We start from the raw sequence: 15238 nt of genomic DNA on the forward strand, positions 1-15238 counted from the left end.
AGGACACCAACCATCAGATAATTTTTTTAATTTTTATATTAAAAAAAATTAAAAGATAACATAAGGTCAAATGATGAAAACAATAGTTCATTTCATAAATTATCTATCAATCCCTTAGAAATAACTGATTTTAAGACTTTTAATGTAATTGAAATTTTCAATAAATTTCATTTCCCATTAACTTGACCAATGCATTCAAGCATTAATTAAAATGAACCAAATGAAGATAATTTCTCTATGTCTCTCTGTCTCTTGCCTTATAAATAACATCACAATTCATTTGAGGACAGACAACTCAATTTGGCACCTTAATCAAGTTAGTGTTAATATTGTGGGAATAGCTGAGTGTTATCGTAGAGTGAACAAGCTAAGATGGTGGTGTTGGGTCTTTCTGCTGGTGTGGTTACGGCCTTGTTGGGTATAGTTTTGGTGGTAACTTTGATAGTAAAGAATGTGAACTGGTTTCTTTACGAAGCTAAGTTGGGAGGGAAGAAGCGCAGTCTTCTTCCGCCGGGTGACTTGGGTTTACCTTTTGTTGGTAATATGTGGTCTTTCCTCTCTGCTTACAAATCTCCCAATCCTGAAACTTTTATCAACTCATTCTACTCCAGGTATATTTTTTATTATATATCCATAATTAATTTCTCCAATTAATCCTTCTAAATAATAATAATAATAATAATCAATTGCATGTAATTCTTTTATCTTAGATTAAACTTCATAGACATGTACTGAATGAATGAAGGTGTTATATATTGGTAATGTCAAGTCAATAAAACTAGACATGCATGTTATACTATATGAATATTCCAAAAAAAATTATGCGGATCATTATTTTATTTCAATAATAATAGTTGTAACTACCAATATTGGAAGAGTACATACATTAACAGTATTATATTTAGATGCTTAATTCCTTTTTTTCTTCGGTTTATTAGTTTACAGTTTCATTGACTTTTTAGTTATCTTCTTAATTTTATATTATTTTAAATGCAAAATCTCTTTCTTTTATTTTGGATATATTTTTTTTATGACTTGAAGTTGCACTCCTTATTAGTAATTTCCTATGACATGCAAGCTAATAATTTTTAAAATAGGTATCCAACTTTTTGAAAGTTTTTTGTTGTCACTTTGTTCATAAACCGTTTTAAAAAAATGTGTGTTTGTTTGGTGAATCCATTTCATAAGAAATTCATATTTTTTTATTAAAATTAGCTCTTGCTAATAAGCACTTAGAAGATAGAGAATATTACGATAAAGATAAGATTACTTATATTCATGGTAGTTCATATTATCTTGTTTTACATTTTTCCATTTACAACGATATCCATTCATATTTATAATTCTCGCATAAGCTATAAATGAAAAGAATATGAAATTTGACCGTTGTTCGGGGACTATGTTTGATTTTGATTTAGGTATGGAAAAACTGGAATGTACAAGTCTCTAATGTTCGGAAGCCCAGGGATCATTGTTACAACTCCCGAATTGAGCAGAAAGATTCTGACAGATGATGAAAACTTCAAGCTTGGGTGGCCTCGTTCAACAATTGAACTTGTTGGAGAGAAATCTTTCATTGCAATGGGCGATGAAGATCACAAGCGTCTTAGGCGTTTGACTTCTGCTTCAATCAACGGCTTGGAACCACTTTCCATGTACTTGGCTTTCATGGACGAACTCATGAAAAACGAATTGGAAAAATGGTCTAAGATGGGTCAAATTGAGTTGTTGACTGAACTCAGAAGGCTTACCTTCAAGATCATCATCCACATTTTCCTTGGCGCCTCCAGCACTTCTGTTATGGAAGCTTTGGAAAAGGAATACACTAAGCTCAACTATGGCATGAGAGCTTTGCGCATTGATCTTCCTGGTTTTGCATTCCACAAAGCCTTCAAGGTGCATGCAGGAAGCTTTTCATTTTAAATAGAATCTTTTATTTTATATTATACATGTGACTAATTATCTATATGATCTGTGATATTCAGGCTAGAAAGAATCTGGTTAGCATATTTCAAAATGTTGTGAATGAGAGGAGAAAGGAGAAGTTAGAAAATCCAAACAAAACAGCAAAAGATATGTTGGATCAACTGATTGATGCTGAAGACGAGAACGGTAGGAAATTGGCTGATGATGAAGTGATTGACATTATGATAATGTATTTGAATGCTGGACATGAATCTTCTGGACACACTACCATGTGGGCTACTTTAATCCTTCAACAGCACCCTCAGTATTTCCAAAAGGCTAAGCAAGAACAGGAAGAGATCGTAAAGCGGAGGCCACCAAATCAGAAGGGTATGACAATGAAGGAATATAGGCAGATGGATTTCCTCTCTAAGGTGATAAAGATATATTTTTACTACTTTCTTATACATGTTATGTATCTTGTGTAAAGTAAAATTTCATATTTATAATGCATCTGTATGTATAGGCAATTGATGAAACTATGCGCTATATTACTTTCTCTTTGATGACATTCCGGGAGGCAAAGCGTGATGTCAAACTGAATGGTTAGTCCCAATTGTTTTTGCAAAATTATATTTTTTGGTTCTAATGGTTTTTATTATTGCCTAGATACATGTAAGAATGATGGAGAGTGATAAATCTGTTACATTTTGATATATGATGTAGGTTTTCTTATTCCCAAAGGTTGGAAGGTTTTTGTTTGGTATAGGGCTATTCACCAAGACCCTCAGGTTTATCCTAATCCAAGGATATTTGATCCTTCCAGATTCGATGTAAGTATTATATAATATACTTTATATTATTTTTGTAAATGCTATTCTCAAATATGAGTTAAATTTTGTTATTTTTCTTTGATATATAGGCCCCCCGCAAGGCTGGTGAATTTCTCCCATTTGGGTTAGGAACTAGATTGTGTCCTGGGAATGAGCTTGCCAAATTGGAAATCACTGTGTTTCTTCATCACTTTCTGCTGAACTACAAGTAATGTTTTATCTTCACTTCTGTTATTGTTATCGCTACATACTTTAATTGATAATGTAACTAATATATACTCATCTTTTTTGTTTGTGGGCACAGGCTTGAGCATACAAATCCAAATGCTCCAATAATGTTCCTTCCCCATACAAGGCCCGTGGACAATTGCTTGGCTAGAGTTGTCAGACTTACTCCTTATTCCAATTAGCTGTGAAGGGGAAAATGGATATTATCATTATATATATATTGGATGTTATGTTTTCTTTTCGTTTCGGATTCCTGATAAATAACTTCATTCAGTACATGTGAGTAGTGAAATTAACAGAGTGGAAATGATTGAGTCCACCAGTATTCAATTGAGACAGATATAATAACTTCAACTAAATAAACATCACAAATGTACAAATTAAATGAAATGTAAGGGTTAAAGAACACATAAAAGTTATAAACCTTCAGTCCACAATATCATTACGATAAATTACAGATGACAGGAATATAGATGACGGTTTATTCTGTATCTCTGAACAAAGAAACAGAGAGACTCACTCATAGTGAATAGATGAATACATCATATACTATTTATAAATGGTAACTAAATTCTTATTATGTTATCTCATCTAATGAAATATTGCAAGAATAGCTAGCTAGTACCAAGGCATACCACATATATGATGAATGGCAATAAAAAATGATTGATGGATAAATATGTAGACTTAATTAAATCTATAATTCTACAGAACCTTCCCTAATCCAAAATAATTGCATCAAATGTTCTGCTGGAGGCACTGTAAATGCTCTGATTCCAGAGTAACAAATATTAATAAAACAAAAAAGAATATGTGTAGTTGGCCAACAAAACATGTACTTATCTATCATGGTCACAAGGAGGGAGTATGGGGGGAGCAATCATTAAATACCTTAAGGTGAAGTACACATATCTGAAGAGGAACACAATAAAAATTAACTGCTTTGTGAGTATCTGAATTCATATGATTTTCGGGGCCCAAAGTTTGACGTGCAGCCTCTAAGAAGTGTGATACTGGCTCAAGAAGATCAACCTGAATTTTTTTAACAAGAGAAAATTTAGGGGGGAAATTGTTTAATTACTTTAAATATATCAAAGAGTTCCAAAATGAACTTCTAAAAAATCTATATTTTATCAGTAAAAAAGTTACAGACACATGACATCTGTAAGCGAGGCGCAGTCAAGCAGATATGCTAGGCATATAGATTAAAACAAAATAAGTAAAACCAAACATTACTCATGAGCCAAAAGCACAAAATTAAATTCTGAATTGGAATATCACCAGAAAACTCATTGATGCTTAAATCAAGAGCATGGATTTGAGTGCAATGAAGAACATCAATAGGAAAATTCCCCTTCAAAGAGTTGTTCGACACATCAATGGAAACAATGGTTAGGGGGCAATACCTCCAGAAGAATTCAAATGACAAGTAAAGAGGTGCAATGTTTGGACGGTTTCTAAGATCAACTTTGGGGAAGGATTCTATGCAATTGGGGTTCTTTGATTCATTGCAGAGATGGCTAGCAACAATGGTGTATTTGAATATTTCATCAAAGTTCATGGGAGAGGAACTGCAGTACCTAAGCGAAGGGTTATTGAGACAGTTTGTCATGATTGTGGAGTTAAATTCTGGAGGTGGATGCAAGTTTTTTACGTCTTCTAACACTGTTCCACATAGTGTCATGGAGCATAACCATAACCATGATAGAATATAGAGGTAGCAAGTTGCAGAAATGGTAGCCATGAATGAGTTTAGTCTTTTTGGTTTTCTTTTCATTTTAACAATTAACGTCCTAATAACGGTTGGCAAAGAAAACTGAACTGCTTCGTACATTCACTTAGACAGATTCGAGTCTCTTTCCTAACTTTAGAAAAAAAATATATTTAATCAAGTCCACCCAAATTATTGTACACTTTATTTAAAATCAATATGCATCGAAATTATTTAATGATGCAGAAACAAATTCAAAGAGACAAATATAGTTTTATTTAAAATTATTATATATTATATAATTTTATTTTTTGTCTTAAAATTAGAGTAAATAATTGTCTTATACAAATAATTAAATCATTAAACTCAAAATTGAGTAACAATCAGAAAAATATTATTGCCAGTTTTCTTTTTTTAATAAATTTTCAAATCCTCAAACCTTTAAACTATTTTTTCTCTTTTTTAAATATTTTTCTCTTAATTTTCATATTTATTATCAAATAAAACATACAATAATATTTATAATAACTAAAAAAAAAATTATATATTATAATACATACATAAAAGTAAATTATTTTAAAATTTATTTATTTTTTTATAATATTAAATTATAATATTTTAAATAAATTTATTAAAATAATTATATTTTATATATTTTATTCGTAAATATATTTTAAATGCATATAATAAAATTATTAGAATAACTTATTTATAGCATTTTTTTAAGGTAAATAACATAAATAAACTAAATTACCTCTAATGTTACGTAAATGTTCTAAAATAAAATAGTCTATATGCATCTCCTGAATGATTCTATATAAATCGAAGGATTTACACTTTTTAGTAGTGAATTGAATCAATTGGATCCGATTTAATAATGATTTTATATTAACTTTAAAATATAAATATCAATAAAAAAATATTCTCCATTTAGATTCAAATAAAATATCTAAAAATCAAAACGAATAAGAATAAAAATTTAATTTTCGTATTTTAGTTCAAATTTCAGAAAAATCTATATTTTTATAAACTTGTGAATTTAAAATAGAACAATAAATGGTTTCTAAAATTTATTAAAAATTATTTTTTGATTCATTATTAGCATTTAAAAAATTATTACCAGAGCTTTTGATATTAAAAAAATTAATATAAAGTATAGCCTTCTTTGACTATTATTGAAGGATTCGAGACTTTGAGGTAAACGAAGTTCTAAAGCAGATGAAAAATGACAGGACAGTAGGTCCTGATAATATCCCGATTGAGGTTTGGAAGGGCCTTGGAGAAAAAGGCATCAACTGGTTAACCAAACTTTTTAATGAGATTTTAAGGTCAAAGAAGATGCCTGGTGAGTAGAAAAATAGCACATTGGTACCTATCTACAAGAAAAAAGAGGATATACAAAGTTGCGAAAACTATAGAGGGATCAAACTCATGAGCCATACCACGAAGTTATGGAAAAGAGTGATAGAACAGAGGCTGAGAAAAAGAGACATAAGTAATAGAGAACCAATTTGGATTTATGCCAGACAGATTCACCACCGAAACGATATACCTGTTAAGAAAGATGATGGAGAGGTATCGTTGTAATAAAAGGGATATATGGTGTTTATTGATTGGAAAAAGCGTACGATAGGGTGCCAAGGGAGGTCTTATGGAAGGTTTTAGAAAAGAGGAGAGTAAGGATCACATATATTCGTACAATTAAAGACATATATGATGGGACCACAACTAGTGTGAAGACTCAAGGTGGTGTGATAGAGAAATTTTCTATTGATATAGGATTACACTGGGGATCTTCCTTAAGTCCATACTTTTTCATATTAGTCTTGGAAGTACTCACATAACACATCCAAGAGCCTGTGCTATGATGCATGCTTTTTGCCGATGATATCGTCCTTATGGGAGAGTCAAGGGAAGACCTAAATAAGAAGTTGAACTTTTGAAGAGAAGCTCTAGAATTGTATGGTCTGCACATAAGCCGTAGTAAGACGGAATATATGGAATGTAAGTTCGGTCTGAGAAGGAAAAACTCTAATATAGAAGTGAAGATTGGCGAAAACATCCTACGAAAAGTTAAAAATTTTAAGTATCTTGGGTACATCATATAGGATAATGGAGAGACTGAACAGGATGTAAATCATAGGATCCAACCAGATTGGTCAAAATGGCGGAGTGCATCTGGTTTTATATGCAACAAAAGAGTGCCTTTAAAACTTAAAAGTAAATTCTATCGCACTGCTATAACATCGGCTATGCTTTATAGTACAGACTACAGAGTGTTGGGTTGCCAAAGGAGAACACGAACATAAGCTGAGTGTGACAGAGATGAAGATGTTGAGATGAATGAGTGGTCATACGCGATTGGATAAAATAAGGAATGAATATATAACGGAGAGAGTTGGAATAGCATCCATTGTGAAAAAGATGGTAGAATTGCGTTTCAGGTGGTTTGGACATATAAGAAGAAGACCGATAAAACACCCAGTCAGGAGGGTGGATGAGATGGAAGATGGATAAGGGGTGAAAGGCAAAGGAAGACCTAAGAAGACCATCCATGAGGTAGTCAAACAAGATCTACATGTAAACGGTCTCTCTTTAAACATGATACATTACAGATATCAATGGCATCGTTTGATTCATGTAGTCAACCCCACCTAATAGGACAAGATTTTGTTGTTGTTGTTGTTGTATAGCCTTCTAAGATAGCATTGGAGTTAAAACTTGAATAACGGTTAGTTATACAATATAAAATAACAAACTATATTTATACGATATGTAATTTAATTTGAGAAATATTAAAATACTATATCAATTAAATTATCATTTAATTTATGAAATTAAGTATAAAACTTTTTGCTTTGACAACGTTACTTTTAAATCAAACTTGAATTTTTCAGAGCATAATGTTATCAAAGTATAAATTTTTTATTTAATTTCATAAATTAAATAATAATTTAATTGATATAGTATTTTAAATTTGGATTCGATCACTAATGATACAATATATACATGCTAAATCGAATTTAATTGATTTAATTTACTACTAAAAAAAGTATATTTAATCAAATTATATAGAATCATTCAAAACATGTATATAAGCTATTTTGTTTTAGGATATTGGTGTAATATTAGAGGCCATTTAATTTATTTATGTTATTTATCCATTTTTTATGATATAAAGTATAAAAATATAACTTATTGTCATAAAAATATAACTAATTAAATATATTTTATCGAATCTAAAATTGAAACAAAATTATAAGAGTTACATATAGTAGTATATGGAATAAAATTTATTTGTCCTCACTTAATAAATAAATTTGACCCCATTTTAATATTTTGAAATCTATCTCTATTTTCATAATATACAGAGAAATGATCTCACTATTTTATAATAATATCATATTAATTACAAAAATAATTAAATAATAATAATAATAAATTATTAAAAATTAAGTTAGTAATTTAAATTTAAGTACCAAAAGCATAACTTTTGTATGCTCTCTAAAATTCTAATTCTATTCTCTTGCTGTTCGTTCTTAATTTTCTGTCTTTTAGTAAGACTCTTTAATTTCATTCTTTAATTTTTTTATTCAATTAAAGATTTATTTTTATTTTTTTATATTTTTTAATTCATTCAATTATTTTGAATTTTATTTTGTAGTTATATTATTATATTTTTTTATTACATGCTTAAATATTATTGAATAATAAAATTCATTAGTCATTAGTAATTTAAATTTTAAAATACAGTAATATTAACTAATAACAAAGAGCAGTTAAAATGAAAAGTAAGATCCAAATATACGAATATCTATTAATGTTTCTTCTTTTGAAGTTAGCTCTAGTTTTGTTAGTAATAACGACATCAATTAAAAAAATTAATTATGAATATTATAAAGAGTGGATTTCGTAATCTTATAAGAGATAAATTTTTAAATAATTATTTACTAACATATATAAAAAATAAAATATTTAATTGTATTAAAATGAAAGAATTATTCAATCTTTTTAAAATATAAAATTTAAAAGAACAAAATTCTAAGTTATGTTATTATTTAAATTATTATATAAGTGTTTTAATTTATTAGTTAAATAGCTAGAAGATTAATTATATTTTATTATAAAAAAGTATAATTATAAAATTATTATTATGTTATATATATTTTGTCTCCACTAATAAAATTTTTTGAATCCATTGCTGTTATAAAGATGAGCAGAAAAGAAAAAAGCGCAGCAACAATAACAGCAATAAAAGAACCACTATGAGAAGAAAATTCGCGAAGAAGGAGGAGGAGGAAAAAGACCAGGATTCTAAGTTTACGTTAGTGAGATAGTTAGAAAGTATATTCACGCTCTCCTTAATGAAGCTGATTTTTATTGGGTTTAGACTAACTTAATTGGATTTAGGTGTTAAAAAATTTATATTTATAACAAAACTAAATTATAAATATTAAGTTAAATAAAATAACCAATTTGGGTTGATCTAATGGTCAACTTACTCGTATTGATCAACTACAGATTCTTAAATGGAGTTCAAATTCACGATAAATTAGATGTTATGATCTCGGTAACATTATTCTTCTAGTGTTATTTAATTATTTCGCTTACTTATATTATTCTTTTTGTATATCCTCTTTACAAGTTATATTTTTTATATAAAAATAAATAAAAAATATAAATATGTACTATTACCATAAAATATATATAATATAGTTTAATTTGAATGTATTGTATAAATATTTTATATAGTCATTCACTTGTATTCATTTTTTTAAAAGATAATTTATATAATTAATATAAAAAATAATTATTTTTATTAATTTAGTATTATATAATTAGTACACATGTAAAATTGTTTGTATTGACTGTACATAAAAAAATTATATATATTTAAGTATATCAAAATATGATGTAAATATTATTTTTCATTAAAAAAAGATAAATAAAAAAATTATACCATTCTATATTTAAAATATATTTTGTATTTATTCATATTTAGTAAAAACATTTATGTATTATTGTATTAATAATAATTTGATCTAAATATTTTTTAAAATGCCTCTAAATGTTAACATATTTTGTCAACAGAAATATATGTATATCTACTTAATACTTTGTATTTTTTTGTTCTAGGCCTTTGTCCCTCTCCCATATAAAAAAAAGAATAAGAATATATATATTTTAATATTATTGTGTATATTAGAAATCTAAGAGTATATATATCTCTACAAATTTTAATATGATCTTCATTAAAATAAATTGGATTCAATTTGATCTCATAATTTTTAGATTGAATTAGAAGCATTTTAAACTTTTAAAAACTTTTATTTTAACTATTTTTATGAGTATTTTCTATACATTATTCATATGTTATTGTTTTAAATAATATAAATAAAATATTTAATATAAAAAAACAATTTAATAAATAATATATTTTTAAAATTTTTTGCTTTAATTTGTGGATTTTATCACTATTCAAAACAGATCAAATAAGAGAATATATAATAACTTAACAAATTAAACAAGATAGGTAAAATTCAATCTAATAAAATACTAACTTCTACTATGGATTTAGAGATAACAAAAAATATGTAAAAGAAAGATAATATACGGAGATAAGAATGAAATTTTGTGATGTAACGGAGATAAGAATGAAATTTTGTGACAGACAATGAACAGTATGTCTGTGCGTGCCAAAAGTGACTGAGAGGCAAGGTATGTCCTTTAATGTTGTTGGCTGAGATAGACGGTGTGATACCTACGAGGAAGACTGATCTAATGCAGGATTCACGAGATCAATTCACATTTTCTTGGATATTTTGTATCTTCTTACACTGTATATACACGGTATTCTATAACAATTTTTTACTCGTCTTCTTTTATTCTTTCAAACATTTAAATTCTCATTTTTATAAATAGATTTTTATTAACATTAATTTTAAATACACATTTAAAGGGTACTTACAAAAATATTGTACTATTTTTTTAAAATATAATTTTTTATATTTTTAATACATAAAATTTTTTCAAATTTTCTATTGTTATAATTAAAATGTACTCTTAGAGTATAAAATAGTTAAACCATATAATATTCTATTTTATACCTATATAATAGAAATATATAGAATTGAACTTGATAACCTTTAAATTATAATTAATTTATATTTTATATTATATATATTTATATTAAAAAAATTAATCTTAACAATATTTATACTAATAATATGTAATCATTTTAATAAATTAAATTAATATAAAAAATTATCCCATTGAAATGCTAGTGTATATATATACAAGCAAAAAAAAACTTTTAATTAGGGACCATTATAATATTGAGACTTTGACCATTTTTTTTAACCTTAACTAATATAAATATATTAAATATTAAATAAGTATATATCATAAATTAAATTTTTATATATGAATATATTTTTTTTAGGAGGACACCAACCATCAGATAATTTTTTTAATTTTTATATTAAAAAAATTAAAAGATAACATAAGGTCAAATGATGAAAACAATAGTTCATCTCATAAATTATCTATCAATCCCCTAGAAATAACTGATTTTAAGACGTTTAATGTTAATTGAAAATTTCAATAAATTTCGTTTCCCATTAACTTGACCAATGCATTCAAGCATTAATTAAAACCAACCAAATGAAGATAATTTCTCTACGTCTCTCTGTCTCTTGCCTTATAAATAACATCATAATTCATTTGAGGACACACAACTCAATTTGGCACCTTAATCAAGTTAGTGTTAATATTGTGGGAATAGCTGAGTGTTATCGTAGAGTGAATAAGCTAAGATGGTGGTGGTAGGACTTTCTGCTGGTGTGGTTACGGCCATGTTGGGTATAGTTTTGGTGGTAACTTTGATTGTAAAGAATGTGAACTGGTTTCTTTATGAAGCTAAGTTGGGAGCTAAGAAGCGCAGTCTTCTTCCGCCGGGTGACTTGGGTTTACCTTTTGTTGGTAATATGTGGTCTTTCCTCTCTGCTTACAAATCTCCCAATCCTGAAACTTTTATCAACTCATTCTACTCCAGGTATATTTTTTATTATATATCCATAATTAATTTCTCCAATTAGTCCTTCTAAATAATAATAATAATAATCAGTTGCATGTAACCCTTTTATCTTAGATTAAATTCCATATTCATATACTGAATGAATGAAGGTGTTATATATTGGTAATGTCAAATCAATAAAACTAGACATGCATGTTATGCTATATGAATATTCGAAAAAAAATTTATGCGGATCATTACTTTATTTCAATAATTATCTTTGTAACTACCAATATTGGAAGAGTACATACATTAACATTATTATATTTAGTTGCTTAATTCCTTTCTTTCTTCGGTTTTTTAGTTTAGTTCCATTGACTTTTAAGTTATTTTCTTAATATTATATTATTTTAAATGAAAAATCTCTTTCTTTCATCAAGGATATATATTTTTTTATGAGTTGAAGTTGCACTCCTTGTTAGTAATTTTCTATGACATGCAAGCTAATAATTTTTAAAATAGGTATCCAATTTTTTAAAAGTTTTTTGTTGCCACTTTGTTCATAAACCGTTTTAAAAAAATGTGTGTTTGTTTGTTGAATCTATTTCGTTAGAAATTCATATTTTCTTATTAAATTAAGCTCTTGGTAATAAGCACTTAGAAGATAGAGAATATTAAGATAAAGATAAGATTACTTATTTTCATGGTAGTTCATATCATCTTGTTTTACATTTTTCCCTTTATAACGATATCATTTCGTATTTATAATTCTGGCATAAGCTATAAATGAAAAAATATGAAAATTGACCGTTGTTTGGGGATATGTTTGTTTTGATTTAGGTATGGAAAAACTGGAATGTACAAGTCCCTAATGTTCGGAAGCCCAGGGATCATTGTTACAACACCCGAATTGAGCAGAAAGATTCTGACAGATGATGAAAACTTCAAGCTTGGGTGGCCTCGTTCGACAATTGAACTTGTTGGAGAGAAATCTTTCATTGCAATGGGCGATGAAGATCACAAGCGTCTTAGGCGTTTGACTTCTGCTTCAATCAACGGCTTGGAACCACTTTCCATGTATTTGGCTTTCATGGACGAACTCATGAAAAACGAATTGGAAAAATGGTCTAAGATGGGTCAAATTGAGTTGTTGACTGAACTCAGAAGGCTTACCTTCAAGATCATCATCCACATTTTCCTTGGCGCCTCCAGCACTTCTGTTATGGAAGCTTTGGAACAGGAATATACCAAGCTCAACTATGGCATGAGAGCTTTGCGCATTGATTTTCCTGGTTTTGCATTCCACAAAGCCTTCAAGGTGCATGCAGGAAGCTTTTCATTTAAAATAGAATCTTTTATGTTATATTATACATATGTGACTAATTATATATATGATCTGTGGTATTCAGGCTAGAAAGAATCTAGTTAGCATATTTCAAAATGTTGTGAATGAGAGGAGAAAGGAGGAGAAGTTAGAAAATCCAAACAAAACCGCAAAAGATATGTTGGATCAACTGATTGATGCTGAAGACGAGAACGGTAGGAAATTGGCTGATGATGAAGTGATTGACATTATGATAATGTATTTGAATGCTGGACATGAATCTTCTGGACACACTACCATGTGGGCCACTTTGATCCTTCAACAGCACCCTCAGTATTTCCAAAAGGCTAAGCAAGAACAGGAAGAGATCGTGAAGAGGAGGTCACCAAATCAGAAGGGTATGACAATGAAGGAATATAGGCAGATGGATTTCCTCTCTAAGGTGATAAGATATGTTTTAATTACTCTCTTATACATGTTATGTTATTTTGTGGTAAGTAAAATTTCATATTTATAATGCATCTGTATGTATAGGCAATTGATGAAACTATGCGCTATATTACTTTCTCTTTGATGACATTCCGGGAGGCAAAGCGTGATGTCAAACTGAATGGTTAGTCCCAATTGTTTTTGCAAAATTATATTTTTTGGTTCTAATGGTTTTTATTATTGCCTAGATACATGTAAGAATGATGGAGAGTGATGAATCTGTTACATTTTGATATATGATGTAGGTTTTCTTATTCCCAAAGGTTGGAAGGTTTTTGTTTGGTATAGGGCTATTCACCAAGACCCTCAGGTTTATCCTAATCCAAGGATATTTGATCCTTCCAGATTCGATGTAAGTTGTATATAATATACTTTATAATATTTTTGTACATAGTATGATCAATTATGATTTAAATTTGTTATTTTTGTTTGATATATAGGTCCCCCGCAAGGCTGGTGAATTTCTGCCATTTGGGTTGGGAACCAGATTGTGCCCTGGGAATGAGCTTGCCAAATTGGAAATCACAGTGTTTCTTCATCACTTTCTGTTGAACTACAAGTAATGTTTTATCTTCACTACTGTTATTGTTATCGCTACATACTTTAATTGATAATGTAACTAATACTAATCTTTTTTGTTTGTGAGCACAGGCTTGAGCATACAAATCCAAATGCTCCAATAATGTTCCTTCCCCATACAAGGCCCGTGGACAATTGCTTGGCTAGAGTTGTCAGACTTACTCCTTATTCCAATTAGCTATGAAGGGGAAAATGGATGTTATCATTATATATATATGGGATGTTATGTTTTCTTTTCGTTTCGTTTCGGACTCCTGATAAATAAGTCAATGGTGTAGAAGTTGTAATGTGTGCTCTTATTAGTCTTAAAGACTTGTGTGTTAGTTTGTGGCCTTATTATGCCTGGTGATGCATAATTAATAATTATAATATATTTTTATTTGGTGTCTATTTTTTTGTGATATTTTGTGCCCCTTCCCCCAATTTATTTTTATGAACTGTTATAAAGTTTTAGTTCAGATATAAAAATATATATTTTTGTAAAATAAACCCGATTTTGTTTATAAGATAAACAAACAAATAAAAACTAAGAATCCCGGATGTTCAGATGATCTTTTTCTTCAATTCCCATTAAAAAGAATTTAACTAGTTATAATGAGAAATATTACAAGAAGAATGCGTTCTAGTAACTTGGAAATTAAATTTGATGGTTTTGGTGATAATTTATCGTCTATATTCAATCATCTTACTATAGTTCTTTATAAAAAGTGATTTCCCGAAATCATTTTCTTACCACTCAAATATTTGCCCCAAATTAAGTTTTTAATCAAACTTATTTTTCAAAAATTTTAAATTAGTCAGATTAGTTAAAAACTTAATTTTCCAAATTGGAAATCGCAGTTTTTCTTCATCACTTTCTAAAAATTTAAAACGAATCTAATTAACCAAAAAAATTGGTCCTTCCTCACTTCTAACCTAACCTTTTTAATTGAAAAAATTAACATTGTAATATTAATGAACCATCGAAATGGTAATGAAAAAAATTGTCATGAATGTAAAAAAGTAAAAAGACGATTGGATTAAACAAAATGAGGGAGTGATATCGTTGATAGCTTGTAAAATAGCACCATTATATTTTTTTTTTTTATTCTTGTTATGAATCTAACTCGTTTTGAGTTTTGCAGATTCAAAGATATTGGCTTGCATTGGGTTTT

At 28.4% G+C, this 15238-nt stretch overlaps 2 protein-coding genes across 2 annotated transcripts; both read left to right on the forward strand.

Annotated features, from left to right (window-relative positions):
- The first annotated feature begins 372 nt into the window (after positions 1 to 372).
- On the forward strand, positions 373 to 3202 carry LOC130967262 (ent-kaurenoic acid oxidase 2-like). Its single transcript, XM_057892081.1, has 7 exons — positions 373 to 611; positions 1419 to 1896; positions 1986 to 2339; positions 2432 to 2510; positions 2632 to 2738; positions 2828 to 2946; positions 3043 to 3202. The coding sequence occupies exons 1-7, from the start codon at positions 373 to 375 to the stop codon at positions 3146 to 3148; spliced, it is 1482 nt and encodes a 493-aa protein (XP_057748064.1). The 3' UTR covers positions 3149 to 3202.
- Positions 3203 to 11492: 8290 nt separating this feature from the next.
- LOC130967263 (ent-kaurenoic acid oxidase 2-like) lies at positions 11493 to 14402 on the forward strand. Its single transcript, XM_057892082.1, has 7 exons — positions 11493 to 11731; positions 12533 to 13010; positions 13102 to 13458; positions 13551 to 13629; positions 13751 to 13857; positions 13946 to 14064; positions 14157 to 14402. Exons 1-7 carry the CDS (start codon positions 11493 to 11495, stop codon positions 14260 to 14262), a joined length of 1485 nt encoding a protein of 494 aa, XP_057748065.1. The 3' UTR covers positions 14263 to 14402.
- The last annotated feature ends 836 nt before the right edge of the window (positions 14403 to 15238 follow it).

The sequence above is a fragment of the Arachis stenosperma genome, chromosome 3 (assembly GCF_014773155.1).
Source record: "Arachis stenosperma cultivar V10309 chromosome 3, arast.V10309.gnm1.PFL2, whole genome shotgun sequence".
NCBI lineage: Eukaryota > Viridiplantae > Streptophyta > Magnoliopsida > Fabales > Fabaceae > Arachis > Arachis stenosperma.